This window comes from Pan paniscus, chromosome 9 (assembly GCF_029289425.2).
Source record: "Pan paniscus chromosome 9, NHGRI_mPanPan1-v2.0_pri, whole genome shotgun sequence".
In the NCBI taxonomy this organism is placed as follows: Eukaryota; Metazoa; Chordata; class Mammalia; order Primates; family Hominidae; genus Pan; species Pan paniscus.
The window spans coordinates 5,929,812-5,945,769 of NC_073258.2; the positions used below are offsets into that span (position 1 = coordinate 5,929,812).

Consider the following 15,958-nt stretch of genomic DNA (forward strand, 5'->3'; position numbering starts at 1 on the left):
GGGGGTACTTCAAGACAGGCAGCAACTAACCTGGCGATGGAAGGGCTTCAGCTGATTTGGGGGGTGACTGGAGAGGAAAGCGCTTGGCCGTGATACCTGCTAGTGTTACTCAGATGCCTCACGTGTTCATCTGGAAAGCTTCTGTTCACTCCTCCAGGAAGCCTTCTGTGACCTCTCCCACCTGGCTGGGGTAGTGACCCTGTCTCTACGCTCCCACAGAGCCCTGGATGCTTCCCTATACCACCACATGTCCATGTCTGTCTGCCACATCAGACCATGAGCTTCCTGAGGGAAGGGACTGGGTCGGAGGCACAGAGATGGTGCCAGGAAACGTGTGAAACTCAGAAAGGAACAAATACCTGTGAATGGCTGGTCCCTGCACTGCCCCTGCCTTGGACACTGTCAAGCTCTCAACGTCCGTGTGTGGGAATGGGGTGGACGGTGCCTAAGTCCAGCACACAGAGAGAAGGAGAGACGGGAGAGAGAGCGCTAGTCCTCCATCGGCACCTCGGTCAAATTCCATTCTCTTGTCAGCACAGATGTAACTTCTGCTCTAATCCATGAGTCCTGAGGCTCCTCTCATCACGGCTCACTGTAGCCTCAAACTCCTGGTTTCAAGAGATCCTCCCACCTCAGCCTCCCAAGTAGCTGGGACTACAGATATGTGCCACCACACCTGACTAATTTTCGTGTTTTTTGTAGAGACAGGGTCTCCCTAGGTTGCCTAAGTTCTTTTTTTTTTTTAAGCTAATCAAATTTAGCAGTGGGGGGTTATATACCAACTTTAGTGACAGTGACATTAATAAGTTCTGATAACCCACCACCATGGACACCAGCAATACCCAGACAGCTGGGAAAGCATTATTTCTGGATGTGTCTGTGAGGGTTTGCAGCAGGAGATTGGCGTGTGAGTTGGTGGACTCAGTGGCAAGTTCCACGCTCAATGTGGGAGGGCATGGAGAGGACAAAAAAGTAAGGGAAAGGCAAATTCACACTCTTTCCTGGAGCTGGGACATCCTTCTCTTACCATTGGACATTAGAACTTCAGGTTCTCAGGCTTTGAACTTGGACTTGCGCCAGCGGCCATGAGACCTGAAGTACAGACAGACCTGGACCCCCAGCTTCCACTACCACAGACCTCATGGGTAACACAGGGCATCGAGGAGGTGCTAGGTACACGCTTACTTTATTGAGTCAGGGATTTGGGGCCAAATGTCTGTAGGGCCTCCTGCTCTGGAAACTCGACTGAGAATCCCCGACCCTTTTCCCTGAGCCCCTCAGCAGGGAAAGGTAAGAGCCAAAGCCCTCCAAAGCAGCCACCTAGGAAGGAAGACAGGAAACGCAGCAGTTCAGTTCAGTTTCTCATTATAACCCATGTGCTCCCCACTGAGAGCTCTAATACCCAGCACAAACAATTCTGTCCCTCCAAGACTGTACTCTGTGATCTTGGCCTTTGTAGAGTTCTTCTTTTTTTTGGAATTAGGGGAGTGGCAGGCTCTGGACTTCCTTTAGTTAGGGTGTGTAGACAATGAGTGCTCCCTTGTGGATTGTGAAGTCAAGTGTCCCAGGATCTTAGGAGCAGTGGGGAGAGACTGGCTGGCCCAAAGACCAGCAACCACTTGGCCGTGGCTGTCCCTTTCTGGAGGAGCTGTGGCTGCAGCAGATCCCTGTGACTTAGTCCCGGCCCTCACAGGGCCTGCACCAGCACCAGGAGGCTCATGACCAGGGCCATGGAGAAGAAGATGCCCAGGAAGAAGCGGTCCATCACACGGGCCAGGCGCTTCCAGTCCTCATGGCAGCGCTGGGCAGCTCGGTGGCTGCGGAAGGTATTGGCAATGGTGGCTACGTGGTGCAGTAGGGCTTCCTGGCGGCACAGACATCGTGGCTCGTGGCAAGGGCCCGCTGGGGGGCCAGCCCCTCCTTCAGGCGACTGGGGGCTAGGAGATAACTCAGGTGGCCTGGACTGCCCACAGGGCTCCCCTCTTTCCCGCACGCACAGGCCCCGTGCCAGGTGTCCCAGCAGGAGGGCCCTAGCCCAGGCTGGCACTGGGCGGGCACTGGGACCACAGTAATGCAGGTTCATGATAAGGATGGTGAGTGCTGTTGAGAATGTGACCATGGTCATAGTGGCCATGTAGTACTTCCCTGCGAGAGAGAGAGAAAGCCAACTGGCTCAAAACAAAAGCCTGTGGATCCTGAGCTTCCCAGCCACCTCTGCACAAATGGAAATAAGCCCACCATGAAGCTCTCCAGACCCTCCAAGCCCCATGGATGGAAGCAGGAAGGAGGTAAGGGCCGAGTTCTCCCCATCCTTCATTCCTACACGTGGGTCATCAGAAGCTACTGCTCTCTAATTGCTCCCGTCACTGCTGGAGGCTGCACTCATACACAATCCAGGACAGTCCCGCTCTCAAATAACGACGGGCATGAGCTGGGGCAAGATGCGAATCCTTTTTGTACAAATTGGATACCCAGAGGACCTACTTCCTAGGTTTGTGGTGATGCTTACCTGAGTTAATAAAGGTCAAGTGCTTAGGGGAGTGCCTGGCACGCAGCAAGCAGTCGACAGATTTTGCCTATCATTAGGATCTGGGGATACTGATGTTCCATCATCAAGGGCCAAGTCGTGAGGGGTGTTCTCCCTGGAAGGAGCTAATCCTTTCCCCTCAGTCTTAAAATGAGGGCACGTTCCCAGGACGCCCCCCTCTCACTTTCTGCAGTGGGGCCGTTCCGCAGACCCGAGCCCTGTCGCGGCCCCGCCCTGGGGGGACCCCAGCGCATCGTCAGGTCCCCCCGCGCCCCCGCTGCTCACCGATGAGCGGCACGCTCTCGGCCGGTGGCATGCTCTCGGCCAGCAGCAACTGGAAGACGGTGAGCGCCAGCAGCACGGTGACGCCCAGCGACACCTTCTCGCCTGAGTCGGCAGGCAGGTGGAAGGCGAGCGGCGCAAGCAGCGAGATGAGCACGCAGGGCAGCAGCAGGTTGCACACGTAGGCGGCGGCGCGGCGGCGCAGCAGCAGCGTGAAGGTGACGTCGGGGTAGGGCTCGGAGCAGCAGCCGTAGGTGAGCACGCGCCGCCGCGCCGGCATGCCCAGCACGCGCCACTCCACGTTCTCCACGAAGTCCGCCAGGCTGGCTGCAGCGCCGCGCGGCCGCACATCCAGTTGGTGCCCGCCGTGAGTCCAGGAGCCGAACGTCAGGCCGCAGTGCTGGGCGTCGAACGGGAAGGCTGCTACATCCACGCGGCACGAGCTGCGCGTGATGGCCGGCGCGTCCCAGCGCACGGCGCCATCGTGGCGCAGGACCACGTTGGTGCTGGCGGAACCTGGAGGCTGCGCGTCGGCCCTGGGGGCAGGCGGGACAGGGCTCAACTAGGCTGTCCAGCCTGAGGAGCAGCCCCGGAGGCCGGGAGCCCAGGGCAGACCCCCAGGGGCTGAAAGAAACCAAAACTTCTCCCCAGAATATTGAGGCTCGTTAAGTTCGAGACACTCACGACGCAGGGGAGCACCTGGCCCCAGCGTCTGCTGGCCTGATGGCAGGACATCAGCCCTTCCTTGCTGGAGTCAGCACTTGCTTATCCAAAGGGCACCAGTAGGTGCCAGAGGAATCTGGAAACAGATTTTACCCTCTTTCCACGTTTTCCCGCCTTTTAAAGGTGGCTGTCCTTTGTCTTGCCACTATTTATAACTTACTGGCTCTTTCTTGAATTTCTATTTAAGCAAGGCCCCTAAGTCACTGCCTTCAGAGAGAAATACTTTTGAACTAAGGCCTCTCCCATGATGGGTACAGCAGATTAATAAACTTCTGCTTGTGGCCGGGTGCGGTGGCTCACGCCTGTAATCCCAGCACTTTGGGAGGCTGAGGTGGGCGGATCACGAGGTCAGGAGATCGAGACCACCCTGGCTAACACGGTGAAACCTCGTCTCTACTAAAAATACAAAAAACTAGCTGGGCGTGGTGGCGGGCGCCTGCAGTCCCAGTTACTTGGGAGGTTGAGGCAGGAGAATTGCGTGAACCAGGGAGGCGGAGCTTGCAGTGAGCCGAGATAGCGCCACTGCACTCCAGCCTGGGCGACAGAGCGAGACTGTGTCTCAAATAAATAAATAAACTTGTGCTTTTTTTTCGTTAATTTGATTCTTGTTTTCAGAACAAAGCAACACAGAGGGTGGAGTGCACCTAGAGAGACCCGCTGCCTTTCAAGGCCTGGAAGGGGTGGCGCCTGAAGGGCCCAGAAGGGACACAGACGTAGCCAGAGGATGTATAAAAAGGCCTCTGCAGAACCCAGAGGTAGCTCCGGGACACACAGTGACTTCCCTTGGGGGACATCTGCAAAACTTGTAGAAGGGCCCCAGAGAAAATATGCAGAGCTATGTGCTGGCTGGGAGACACGGAACTGGTCAAGGAGACATAAAGCAGTGTTCCAGAGGGCTATGTCCTGGAGGAAAGAGACCCTTAGACAGGCTCTTGGGGGAGCCCTGAGAGACTTAGAGCTAAAAGTGTGCCCTAGAGAGGCCCTTGTGATTCAGACATCTGCCCTGGACCACACAGTAGGTTCCGAGGAGACATTCAGCCTGGGCTGGCCTGGGATAGCCTAAAGTGGGGGTGCCATGGAGGGGCTGAGTGCCTGGCAGCTTAGAAGGGTCCTGGGGAAAAGCTTCCAGGGCAGCGTGGCAACCAGGTTATGTGGTAGGGAGAGGGGATCACTACACCCCCACGGCTAAGGGCAAGTCTAGAGAGGGATAAGAGAGAGGAGGGGCCCAGATAGGCAGTACTTGTTATAGAGTACGATGTCTGGCCGCCACACAAGACTGCTGGGGATGCGGATGGCATCCAGGCCACCATAGGCATTGGGGTCCCATCGTAGGTAGGCATCTGTCCACTCCTGCCGTATCCACAGATACAGGGTCAGCACCTGGTTCCGTTCATCCTAGTGGGGGCGGGGAATGGCAGAGATGTGGACATGTATATGCATATCCTGCCCTGTCTGTGCACACTCCCCTGCAGGGCTCTGGTCAGCACCCACAAACCTGACTTGTCCATACCGTCCAGTTCCCACCCAGACCTGACCTTGCCATGTGACCTTAGTGGGCTCTTCTCTTTTCTGCCCCGGTTTCCTCAGCAGTAATATGGGGTGAGAATCCCTGCTTAGCAGGGATTCAGTAAGTTCAGGTGAACAAAATGTTGGGCACAAGGTAGGCACCCAATACTCAGTACCCAACAGTCAGTACCCAACAGTTTGTAACTGCTACCTTTGTTAATATTAACATTTACAGAAAAGGAATTCCATGGAGAATAACCCCAGTGTCTCACCCCTTCATTTCTTGACACTGTGACAGGTAAGACTCCACAGCTGTACCACCACCACAACGCACCATGTCGATGATCTGGGACAGTGTCACCTCCAGGGTCACATTCAGAGTCTGGTCTGTGTCTGCCACAGGTCTCAGGGCACTTGTGTAGTTGGCAAAGAGGTCATGGAACAGCTTGAGAGCCAGCCGGCCCTCAGCTCCCAGGCACTCTGGAGGGTCAGTAAGGAGGGTTGTCCATCCCAGGCCCTAGTCCCAGGGCCTCTGCTCACACCCTCCACTCCCAGGGCTGGGGCCCTGTCCTTATGAGTGTCCTCCTGGTGTCTGCCTTCTCTTGCTCTAGCTGTGGCTCTAGTTCCTCCCTGGCCTGCCTGCAGGGACACATGAGGTAAAGGCCATGGAGTGAACTGGTACTATCTTCTGGCGCCAGGCTGACAAATTTCTCCTCCACCCTTCCCTTTTCAAGGACCTGGAGTCTGCCTGCCTCTCCACAAATGCTAGAGAGGCCCAAATAAGCCACAAGAGTCCAGACTTTCACCCAGGGATTCTGAACCCCACTGCTCTGCCCCCTCCAGTATCTCTCAAACCTGTTTCCACTTCTCCATCTCAAGCTGGTTTCTTCAAAACTTCTGATGCGATGGAACACTCCCTCACTCTGAAAACACACTTCCCCAGGCTTTACTGACACACATTTTCCTCAATCCCTGACCTAAACATTGTTCCCATGAATCCTGTCCTTGGCTCCTGTCTTTTTCTTCATCCCAGATTTTTCTCCTGAGCTCCAGACCCCAATAGAGTACAGTCCACTCCTGAGTTTCCCACAGGCACCTTCAACTCTGAGGGTCCAAAATATGAACTCGCTTCCTCCCTCCATGCTCTGAAACCTGCTTCCTATCCCATGTTCCCTATCTCAGCAAATAGCATGCCCTCAGCTGCAACAGTGACCTCAGTTGGAAATCTGGGAATTATCCCTCCCTTCTCCCTCTGCTGCCTCCTCCTTGGGGAATCCAGTTAATCTCCAGATCCTGTCAGATCATTCAAATCCTCCAGATTTTGCGAAACATCGTCTTGAGTCTACCCTCTCCCCTCCAGGTCAGGGCCCTCCCTTCACTGTCTCCCTTTCCCCAAAGGCTCACCTTCTTCTACCCCTCCCATGCCCATAGACCACGCTTTTAAGCATGCACATCTGACCAGGCTAGTATGCTGCTGAAACCTTTCAGTGCTTCCCATCATCTGCAGGAGAAAGACCTGGCCTGGCCGGCAGGCCCTTCAACATCTGGCCCCTCTGATTTTCCCAGCCCTGTCTCTGGAAGCTCCCCGCTCACTGTTTCCACCCTAGCCAGGCAAGTCTCCTCTCACGCACTTCAGCACCCCTCTCCTCCACACTCCCCGAATAGAGAGCTTGTTCTCAGAACAGGTACTGAGGAGAAACACAAGAGAGACTACATGGAAAGGGATTTTGGGAGAACAGGAATAGTAGCACCACCAGGAGAGGCCAGGGCTGGTGTACTGAGCTTCATACCTGCAGGGAGTAGAAACAGAAGCAGAAGGCCCAGGCTGAGGTGGTGGCTCCGGAGCCCCATGGCCCTGGCACTGCAAGAGGCGGGGCAGGTCTCTGGATGTGAGGCCTCCTGGCCAGACCTAGGGCAAAATTAGGACCAGCTGGCAAGGATGGTGTGGACAGTACCTAGAAGTCAGAAGTAAGACAGATCTCTGGTGGGTCCAGCCACCCTCCGGGGAGCCCTGCAGCCCCTCCAGTCTTCTGACCCTCCAATTTGTGCCTGCCCCTGGATTTTAGTACTTGGTCTTTCTTCTTCTCTGCTGGTCCTTGCCTCTTCTGGCCTCTGCCTCTGCCCTTTCCTATGCTCCCCACCTGCTTTGCCTTTCACTCTGTTTCTGCTTCCTTCTCTTTCCGTCTGTAACTTTCTTGGTCTCTCTGCCTCCCTGACTCTGATCGTCCCCTGCCCGCCTCTTTCCACTCTCTCTCCCTTTCTCCTACTTCTGTTTCACCCCTCATTCCTTCCTTCTTCCATTCCCCACACCTGGACTCTAGATGGGCCTGCTGCTCTCTCAGCACAACAGGGACCAGGGACTCCTCCCTTGATCAGCCCAAAGTCGTCCGAGGCACAGGACCGCAGCCCCTCCCTGTTTGCCCTTTCATTAGCTTAATTACACCGTGCCTATGACAACCGAGCAACGGAAACTGATACCTCGGGCCTCTGGGGCTTGAATTATTCAAACTCTGTAAAGCAGCACACAGACTCAGCTCAGGCCCATCCTCGGGTGTTGGAGAGTACAGGTATGCTGGGTCAGGGTATGTGGAAGACCAGGGCTTAAGAGTGTGAGGGGCCAGGGTCAGTGGATGGATAACTGTCCTCTCATCTTAGCCACCATTGCCTGAATTCTGGAGGTGGAGGTTCGCCTTAGACCTGCAGCTCTCCTTGCAGTGCGGGACTAGACACTCCAGGCTAGGCACTTTGGGTCAAGCAAGCCCTTCCCTCCTGGTGGGAGTAGTGCTGAGCCTCAGGCCACTCCAGATGACCCAGTGGAGCAGAAGATGGAGCCCACATCCTCTCCTCAGACTCCCTGCAGTCATTCCCATCTGAGCCTGTTTTTTCACCTTGCCCAAACACTGTGGGCAGTGTGGGAGAGGAGGGCAAGCATTCAGTCACTTTCGGCCCTGTCTTATGAGCGCCCTCACTTGGGTAAGATATTTAAACTCTCTGGGTTTCTGTTCTCTCAATCTGGTAATGGGATTAACAGTACTCATCTTGAAAACTGCAAGGATTTAAATGAGATAACCTGATAGTGCAAGGCACTGTCTAGCACGGTGCCTAAGGTACAGCAGGTCATCAACAATATTTACACTGTGGTCCCAGTAAAGTAGCCAGGCTATCCTCAGGTCACGGGTATTTATCATGCACAGAGTTTTGATTATTTTTGTTCAAGCTGACCAGTTGCCTGACCAACAGCAGCACATACTTCCCTGGCAATCACATCCATAGCCATGACTTTGGGCATCGTGGATATGCCAGTGATTCCCTGCACTTTCTCTACCCGTCCCCTCTCCCAGGTACTCTGCTTATCTCCAACCACCTTCCTAACACACAAGCGTTTCACATCATTTCAAATTGAAGCCTCAGAAATCCAACATTCGCTTATTCAAGCTAGTAGAGGGAAACCGTCCTTAACTTGTTAAAGAACAACTACCAAAATACCCTACAGCCATTCTGCCACCTCAGCCTCCTGAATAGCTGGAACTAAAGGTGCACACCACCCAGCTAATTTTTGTTCATTTTTTAAGAGACAAGGTCTCCCTATGTTGCCTAGGCTGGTCTTAAACTCCTGGGCTCAAGGGATTCTCCCTCCTCAGCCTCCCGAGGTGCTGGGATTACAGGCGTGAGCCATCGTGCCCAACCAATACAAGGTTTAACAAATCCTTAGGAAAGCCTAAGAAATGAACATTTAAAGCAGAAATTAAGATTATACAGAACTCCAGTAAAATTGATTAATACGTCTAAGGACTGGTTATTTGAATAACAAAAAATCTGGAACAATTTTCTGGAAATACAAATTAACAAAACTGAGCTAAAGATGAAACATCTAAAAAGAGCAGATACTCTGCAGGCCTTTGCTTAATTATTCCAATATTTAATTCTCCAGACCTCTGTTAACTTTGGGTTCTGTTGAGAAAATAAGTTATTTGAATGTTGTAGATTCCACAGATCTATCGAATGTTGAGGTAACTGGTTCCTGTTTTATGTTTTTGAGAATTTTTTTTGAAATTAAAACATTTTTTACTATTTCAACGGGATTTTGGGATGTGGAAGAGATTGTTCAGGCCTGGCGCGGTGGCTCACGTCTGTAATCCCAGCACTTTGGGAGGCCGAGGCAGGCTTATCACGAGGTCAGGAGATCGAGACCATCCTGGCTAACACGGTGAAACCCCGTCTCTACTGAAAATACAAAAAAAAATTAGTCGGGCATGGTGGCGGGTGCCTGTGGTCCTAGCTACTTGGGAGGCTGAGGAAGGAGAATGGCATGAACCTGGGAGGTGGAGCTTGCAGATCGTGCCCCACTGCACTCCAGCCTGGGGGACAGAGCGAGACTCTGTCTCAAAAAAAAAAAAAAAAAGAAGAGATTGTTCATCACCCTTATCTTGAACTGGAAGTTGATATTCTCTTTTATGCACAACATGGCTTCTATGATAAACCTTTGATTGAGAACCTTTTTTTTCTTGCTCTGTTGCCCAGGCTGGAGTGCAGTGGCACAATCATGGCTCGCTGCAGCCTTCAGCTCCTAGGCTCAAGCGATCCTCTTGCTTAGGCCTCTTGAGTAGCTGGGACTATGCACACACACCACCATGCCCAACTAATTTTATTTTTTTTAGAGACAGAGTCTTGTCATGTAGCCTGGGGTGGTCTTGAACTCCTGGCCTCAAACGATCCTCCCACCTTGGTCTCCCAAAGTGCTGGGATTACAGGTGTGAGCCACCACTCCTGGCCCACAATTCCGAACACTGCTAAGAGCTAACCATTTCTATAGCATACTCACTTTCTGAAACATTCCTCTGGTAAGGAAACCAGGTCAGGTGTTCTTTGCTGGAAGTCCAACTATGTTTTGTGACTCACTCAGGTTCACATAGCGAGTCAGTAGTGGAGGGGATTCCAGCTGAGTAACCCCTGTCCTGAGGCATCTAAGTTAAATGGAAGTTCCAGACAACAGAGCTGACCCACTCTGCTTTCTCATCCCTGAATTCCTGAAAGTCTCAGAAGTCTTTGGTCTAATCTTAATTGGAATTTGCTCACATCTTCAGCTTGACAGATCAAAATAAGATCTGGAATAGTACTCATGCTACTCAATTGATTCCTCTTGAAAATAGCCCTGTGTGAAGTAACATCAGCAATCATTATCCCCTTTACAAAAGGGAATCTGATTTAGAAAGGTGAAGCGTCACTCAAGGTTTAAAAACAAAACCACTATAGTAGAAGAGCGAGGAGGCTTTGAATGGTATATTCTATTGGGCAATTTGAGACCCGGGAATCTATGTGCATAAATATATGTACAGCAATCAGTATTAATCAATAATCAACTCCCTTGCCCCTAAATTTCCCCTTATAAATCTAGCCTTTGGGCTAATCTATCTTTCAGTTTAGCACCAAATTGTTCTCTTTAGCCCATGGCCTGTCTCCATTTAGAAGGCAAATTCAAAAACAGGCTAAATCAAACAAGGCCACCATAAAGATCCTCAGGGTAAGAAGGCTCAAAAATACAAAGGGAAAGCCAATACCAGGAATGCTATAAACATTTTATTTATTTTTTAAGAAAGTAGCTTCAGAAAAAGAGGAAAATATCTAGATCATTTATTTATACATATATATATTTTTTAATAAAAACCTTTACATAATCTTCATGCATAAAGACCCAGGTGTGGCCACATTGCCTGAGATAGCCCTAACACCAGCTATCTCATGCCATTACCTGGGGCTCCCTATAGCTGTCAGCAGTGTAGCAAAGGCCCTCTGCCTGCCCCTAACGCCCAACTCCATGCCTGCCTCAGTCATGGTTTGTTTTTGCTTCCGGAAGGGGTAGATGGAGGGTGGGAAATGCTTTGGAGCTAACATGGGATGAACAGGGAGGGTTGCCCAACCTGCCATTTTTTATCCAAACTCTGCAGGCAAATCCAGACAGTCTCAGCAAGACTGAAAACCAGGGACCAAACCAAACTCTGGGAGCTTCCCACAGACATGTCACATGTGACCAGGGGTTCCTGCACATAGTAGTAGCAAAGGTATGGTGTTCATGGAACACTAAAGGCAGGAACAAAAACAGCCCTGAAGATCAATCCCTCCGTGACAGGCATTCACTTCTGCCCTAAGTGTGTCAGAAAGATCCCGTTTTGTTTCCTAACTCAGGCCAACCCTCCTTTGCCTCCAAAATTCAGTGTTAACTAACCAATTACTTAAGAGACGGATTCCTCTTCCTTCTGTGGATAGTTCATCTGTTAAGGATCCATTATCACCTGTCTCACTCCTCCTAAGGAGTCCTAGTATAAAAGGGCCAGGGTAGGAGTAGGGTAGCTGGTTGGCATGGAGGGTCACAAGATCCAGAATGGCTAGGGATGAAAAAAGAATACCCTGGTTCTTTGGGGGATTCTGCCAAAGGAGCTTTATTGACCATTTTTTTAAAGGAAAAACACTGAATGATCTTGAGGATGGTAAACTGTCTCCTCTTCTGGGTTCCAGAAGCCCTTATGCTACATTCAGCATTAAGAAAAGCCCTGAACAAGTGGAGGATGCTGCTTCTGGCGGCAGGGAACCTCTGCGTGGTGAGTGTGAATGGGCATGTGACTGTGATGCAGAGTGCCTGGGGCTCACAGGCTCCCAACAGCCAGTTCTCGCAGATAGGACTGGGTAAGGCTGCGCAATTCGTCCATGGCATAGTCCTCAGGCATGGGAAGCCGGCCAATGTGGGGCGCCAAGAGGCGCAAAGGGACTCGCTGAGGGTCTGGTGTTGAGTCGGAGGTTCTATCAGGAGGATGATGCAGACTCAGCACCACGCGCAGCAGGTTGGCTACACGTTTGGCCATGTCTAGAGAGAAAAACTAGAGTTACGCACTGAGCATGGGTCTGGAGAAGGGTGGTAGGCACTGAGGGTGGGGTGTAATAATCATAGAAACAGGAAGCAAGAAGGCAGAAAGAGTGAGGAGGTTAGAGGCTTACCTGACTGAGCCAGGCGATCTTTAGCACTGTAACACTGAATCTGCTCTATCCGACCGCACAGTGAAGTCACTTTGATGTGTAACTGCTCCAGGTCATGACCTGAGCAATCCACCTACAAAGAAGCAGAGAAGCCAATTAATCCAAGGGGAGTTCCTATCACTCCAATCCCACCTATAGACTCTACACAAAACCGTGAAACAACAGTGAGGTGAGGGAGGGGAAAATCCAAGATGATGACACAGGGCCAAGCCACCACCATCTAGTGGAGGAGAAGGCACTAATTATGCAGTAATAGCCAAGAGGAGGGTAACACAGTTACCTAGCCTTGGACTAGGAAAAGTCTTCAGATCCCGAACTATACAGCAAGCTTTAATAACACAGCACCAAAAATCAAGATAAATTGGGTTCAGAGAGATGGTATGACTTCTAAAGAGCACACAAGGAAGTAAAAAATGCAGCCAGAACCAACATTTAATTTAGGTCCCCTGACTCCAAGTTTATAGCCTTTTCTAAAACACCAAAAAAGCTGTGTGCAGGGGGCAGGAGGATCAAGAGCAAGACAGGTTATTTGCTCTCATGAAACTGATAGAAAATAAATAAGAAAACACAAAACAGTAATAAATCCTGAAAAATCACAAGCCATGTAGATAATTTAAACAGGTGGATGTGACAGAGAGAAACTGGATAGCTACTTGAGACTGGAGGACCAAGAGAGGCTTCTTTAAGGAGGTCATACTTAAATTGAGACCTGAATAACAAGGAGAGAGCTCAGCTTTCCAGGCAAAGAGAAGACAGCTAAAACTCCCAAAGGTGGGAATTCAAAGGAGATTTACATGGTGACATGTAGGGTAAGGAGAAGAAGAAGAAGCAGAACAAGATAATACTAGAGAGTTTTTATGTAACATAGGTCTTTTTTTTTTTTTTTTTGGGAGAAGGGGGGTCTCGCTATGTTGCTCAGGCTGGTCTCAAGCAATTCTCCTGCCTCAGCCTCCCAAAGTACTAGGATTACAGTCATGCACCACCACATCCAGCTATGTGCTGGCACATTGATAGTACCCTTTGCTTAATCCCTATACTTATTAAGCTATAGTAATTGCTGCTTTACTTGTATATATCTCCCCCACAAAATCATTATCTTGGTAAGGGCAGAACACATACTGTTTACCTTTATATTCCCCAAACCCACTACAGTGCTTGGCATACAGTGAGTTCTCCATAATAGGTTGTGTGAATGAATTACTCAATATTCAACGAGAAAGTGGTTTCTTCAAGTGATTATTTAGAAATGATGCTCTTGATTCATACTAAAAGTACAGCAAACATTGAATTATGTCTATTATGTGCCAGGCACTGTACTAGGAGTTGGAACTTTGATGAGGATAATAATAGATAACAATTATTAAGCATTTAGTAGAGGCCAAGGTCAGGAGTTTGAGACCAGCCTGGCCAACATGGTGAAACCCCGTCTCTACTAAAATACACACACACACACACACACACAAAGCTGGGTGTGGTGGCACACGCCTGTAATCCCAGCTACTGGGGAGGCTGAGGCAGGAGAATTGTTTGAAGCTGGGAGATGCAGTGAGCTGAGATTGTGCCACTGCCCTCCAGCCTGGGTGACAGAGTAAAACTCTGCCTAAAAAAAAAAAAAAAAAAAAAAAAAAGGCATTTAGTACATGAAAGGTACTATGTAAAACACTTCATGTAGATTTTGTTTAATCTTTGTGAAAATCTGTCAGATATGAGCTATAATCTGTACTACTGTCTACCCCACCCACCTTTTTCTTTCAGACGAGAGACAAAGGAGGTAGTTAACTTGCTCAAGATTACATAGCCAGTGAATTTGGAAGCCACGAATTCAATCTATAAGTCTGCTTCCCGAACTTGAGCTGTTAACCTCTACACTCTATTGCCTGTAACCGTAAAAGACCTTCCCAAAAGGGGCTTATAGCAACCTGGAAATATGAATAAGTAACTACAATATGGTCTGACAGGTGCACTAGTAGAATAATGTACTAAGTATCTTGGTAGTAAGAAAGTGCAATTAATTATCTCTGGGGAAAAGCAGGGAGAAGTAGGGGTAACAGCAACCTAGATCTTAAAAGGATAAGTTTAAGTGTGCTAGGTAGTGTGGAACATAATATGGTTTGTTAGAAACACCAGAAGTAATTTAGTGTGAGTACAGCAGGCTAGCAAGGCTGGAACGTGGAATAAGAGTGGTAGGAGTAAGGCAGGAAAGGTAAAAGCCTCTAAAAGGACTTGAATCCTATATTTATTATAATGAGTTTGGTTTTTGCACCATAAGCAAGCAGTGGAGACTCATTTTACGACTACAAAGACTGACCTTAAGGCTGCGTGCAGGCGTGCGGTAGCTCATGCCTGTAATCCCAGCAATTTGGGAGGCCAAGGTGGGCCGATCACTTGAGGCCAGGAATTCAAGACCAGCCTGGCCAATGTGGTGAAACACTATCTCTACTAAAAATACAAAAGTTAGCTGGGTGTGGTGGCACACACCCTATACTCCCAGCTACTTGGGAGGCTGGGGCATGAGACTCACTTAAGACTGGGAGGCAGAGGTTGCAGTGAGCCACGATCACACCACTGCACTCCAGCCTGGATGACAGAGCAAGACTCTGTTTCAAAAAAAAAAAAAAAAAAAAAAACTGACTGAAGACATTGACTTTAAAACCCATATTTGCAATTTTAAAACATGCCAAATGATGTGTAAAACAGCTATCCTCACCAAATCTCCATTCTTATTTTATCTCTCATCTTTGGGCTTCTCACTCAAACTAGGACTGAACAAGGGGAAGAGACTGTCTATGGACAAGCCTCAGGAATGTCTATTGCACATACTAGTTGGTAATCAACATAAAATAGCATTTTTAAGTTTCGATATAGCTGTCAGAAACGGTTATATCAAATGAGCCTCAGCAAGATGCCTGCTTTGACAGTGCTATCTCTGTCAGTGCGTTCTCAAGTGTATATACTAAGGCCTTGTGAGGTATCTGAAGATTTAAGGGCCTGAGAAAAGGAAAATCAGGCAGCAGTTTCAGGATCTCAGGTACCTGCTGTATATGGCGGAGCATTTCAATGACTCTAATATAGTCCAGGTAAACAAGCCCAGATGTTTCCCAATCCTGAATTAGGCTGCTGCGCTCTGGAGGTGCCAGGTCTTCCAAGAACCCCTTCAGGTAGTCATAGTTCTCATTAATGATGGCATCTGAAGAAACAAAGTATTGAGCACAATGTCTGCACAAGTGCATAGTTTCCAAAAGTACAGAAGACATGGCAGGAAGACAGAAAGGAAGGAGAAATCATGTTGGCTGGACTTCAGAATTAAAAGCACATACAGGCATACCTCAGAGATACTGTGGGTTTCATTTCAGACCACCACAATAAAGCAGGTATCACAATAAAATCACAAATTTTTTGGTTTTCCAGTGCATATAAAAGTTATGTTTACACTATACCACTGTCACTTATTAAGTGTGCAACAGCATTATGTCTAAAAAACCAATATACATACCTTAATTTAAAAATATTTTATTGCTAAAAATGTTAATCACTTGAGCCTTCAGCAAGTCATCTTTCTGGTGGTGGAGGGTCTTTCCTTGATGCTGATGGCTGCTGGCTGATCAGGGTGTTGCCTGCTGAAGGTTGTGATGGCTATGCTAATTTCTTAAAATAAGATAACTGAAGTCAGTTCTCTCAAACCCAGCTGCCGCTTTATCAACTAAGCTTAGGTAATATTCCATATCCTTTGCTGGCATTTCAACCATGTTCACAGCATCTTCACCAGCAGTAGATTCCATCTCAAGAAACCGCTTTCTTTGCTTGTCTATAAAGCAAACTCCTCATGAGTGACACCAGTTCAGTCACATCTTCAGGCTCCATTTCTAATTCTAGTTATCTTGCTGTTTCCAT

At 49.3% G+C, this 15,958-nt stretch overlaps 2 protein-coding genes across 15 annotated transcripts in view; both read right to left on the reverse strand.

Annotated features, from left to right (window-relative positions):
* On the reverse strand, positions 1-10,212 carry CHRNA10 (cholinergic receptor nicotinic alpha 10 subunit). 3 transcript variants are annotated; one of them, XM_003804608.5, is made up of 5 exons: positions 6,829-10,212; positions 5,373-5,518; positions 4,773-4,927; positions 2,813-3,345; positions 1-2,145 (listed from the first exon to the last, which is right to left on the reverse strand). In XM_003804608.5, the coding sequence occupies exons 1-5, from the start codon at positions 6,887-6,889 to the stop codon at positions 1,688-1,690; spliced, it is 1,353 nt and encodes a 450-aa protein (XP_003804656.3). In that variant the 5' UTR covers positions 6,890-10,212; the 3' UTR covers positions 1-1,687. The 3 variants fall into 3 exon arrangements, with proteins under 3 accessions (XP_003804656.3, XP_063464134.1, XP_057155049.1); XM_063608064.1 differs by lacking the exon at positions 5,373-5,518 and having other exon boundaries at positions 6,829-6,982; XM_057299066.2 differs by lacking the exon at positions 6,829-10,212 and having other exon boundaries at positions 5,311-5,469.
* Positions 10,213-10,602: 390 nt separating this feature from the next.
* Positions 10,603-15,958, reverse strand: part of NUP98 (nucleoporin 98 and 96 precursor) — a 122,893-nt gene continuing 117,537 nt past the window's right edge. For all 12 annotated transcript variants that reach the window (XM_008961891.5, XM_055094009.2, XM_034932006.3 and 9 more), the window contains 3 exons: positions 15,100-15,254; positions 12,029-12,140; positions 10,603-11,897 (listed from right to left, as the gene is read on the reverse strand). In XM_008961891.5, the coding sequence (XP_008960139.4) occupies positions 11,680-11,897; positions 12,029-12,140; positions 15,100-15,254 (485 nt within the window). In that variant the 3' untranslated portion in view covers positions 10,603-11,679. The remainder of the gene's footprint in view (positions 11,898-12,028; positions 12,141-15,099; positions 15,255-15,958) is intronic.

Excerpts from the sequence above, each read along its gene's own strand:
- CHRNA10 (XM_003804608.5), bottom strand. The coding sequence starts at position 6,889 with ATGGGGCTCCGGAGCCACCACCTCAGCCTGGGCCTTCTGCTTCTGTTT. Across the intron at positions 5,519-6,828 it reads TCTGTTTCTACTCCCTGCAG|AGTGCCTGGGAGCTGAGGGC; the intron begins GTATGAAGCTCA and ends CTGACCCTCCAG. Across the intron at positions 3,346-4,772 it reads GACATCGTACTCTATAACAA|GGCCGACGCGCAGCCTCCAG; the intron begins GTACTGCCTATC and ends GCCTGCCCCCAG.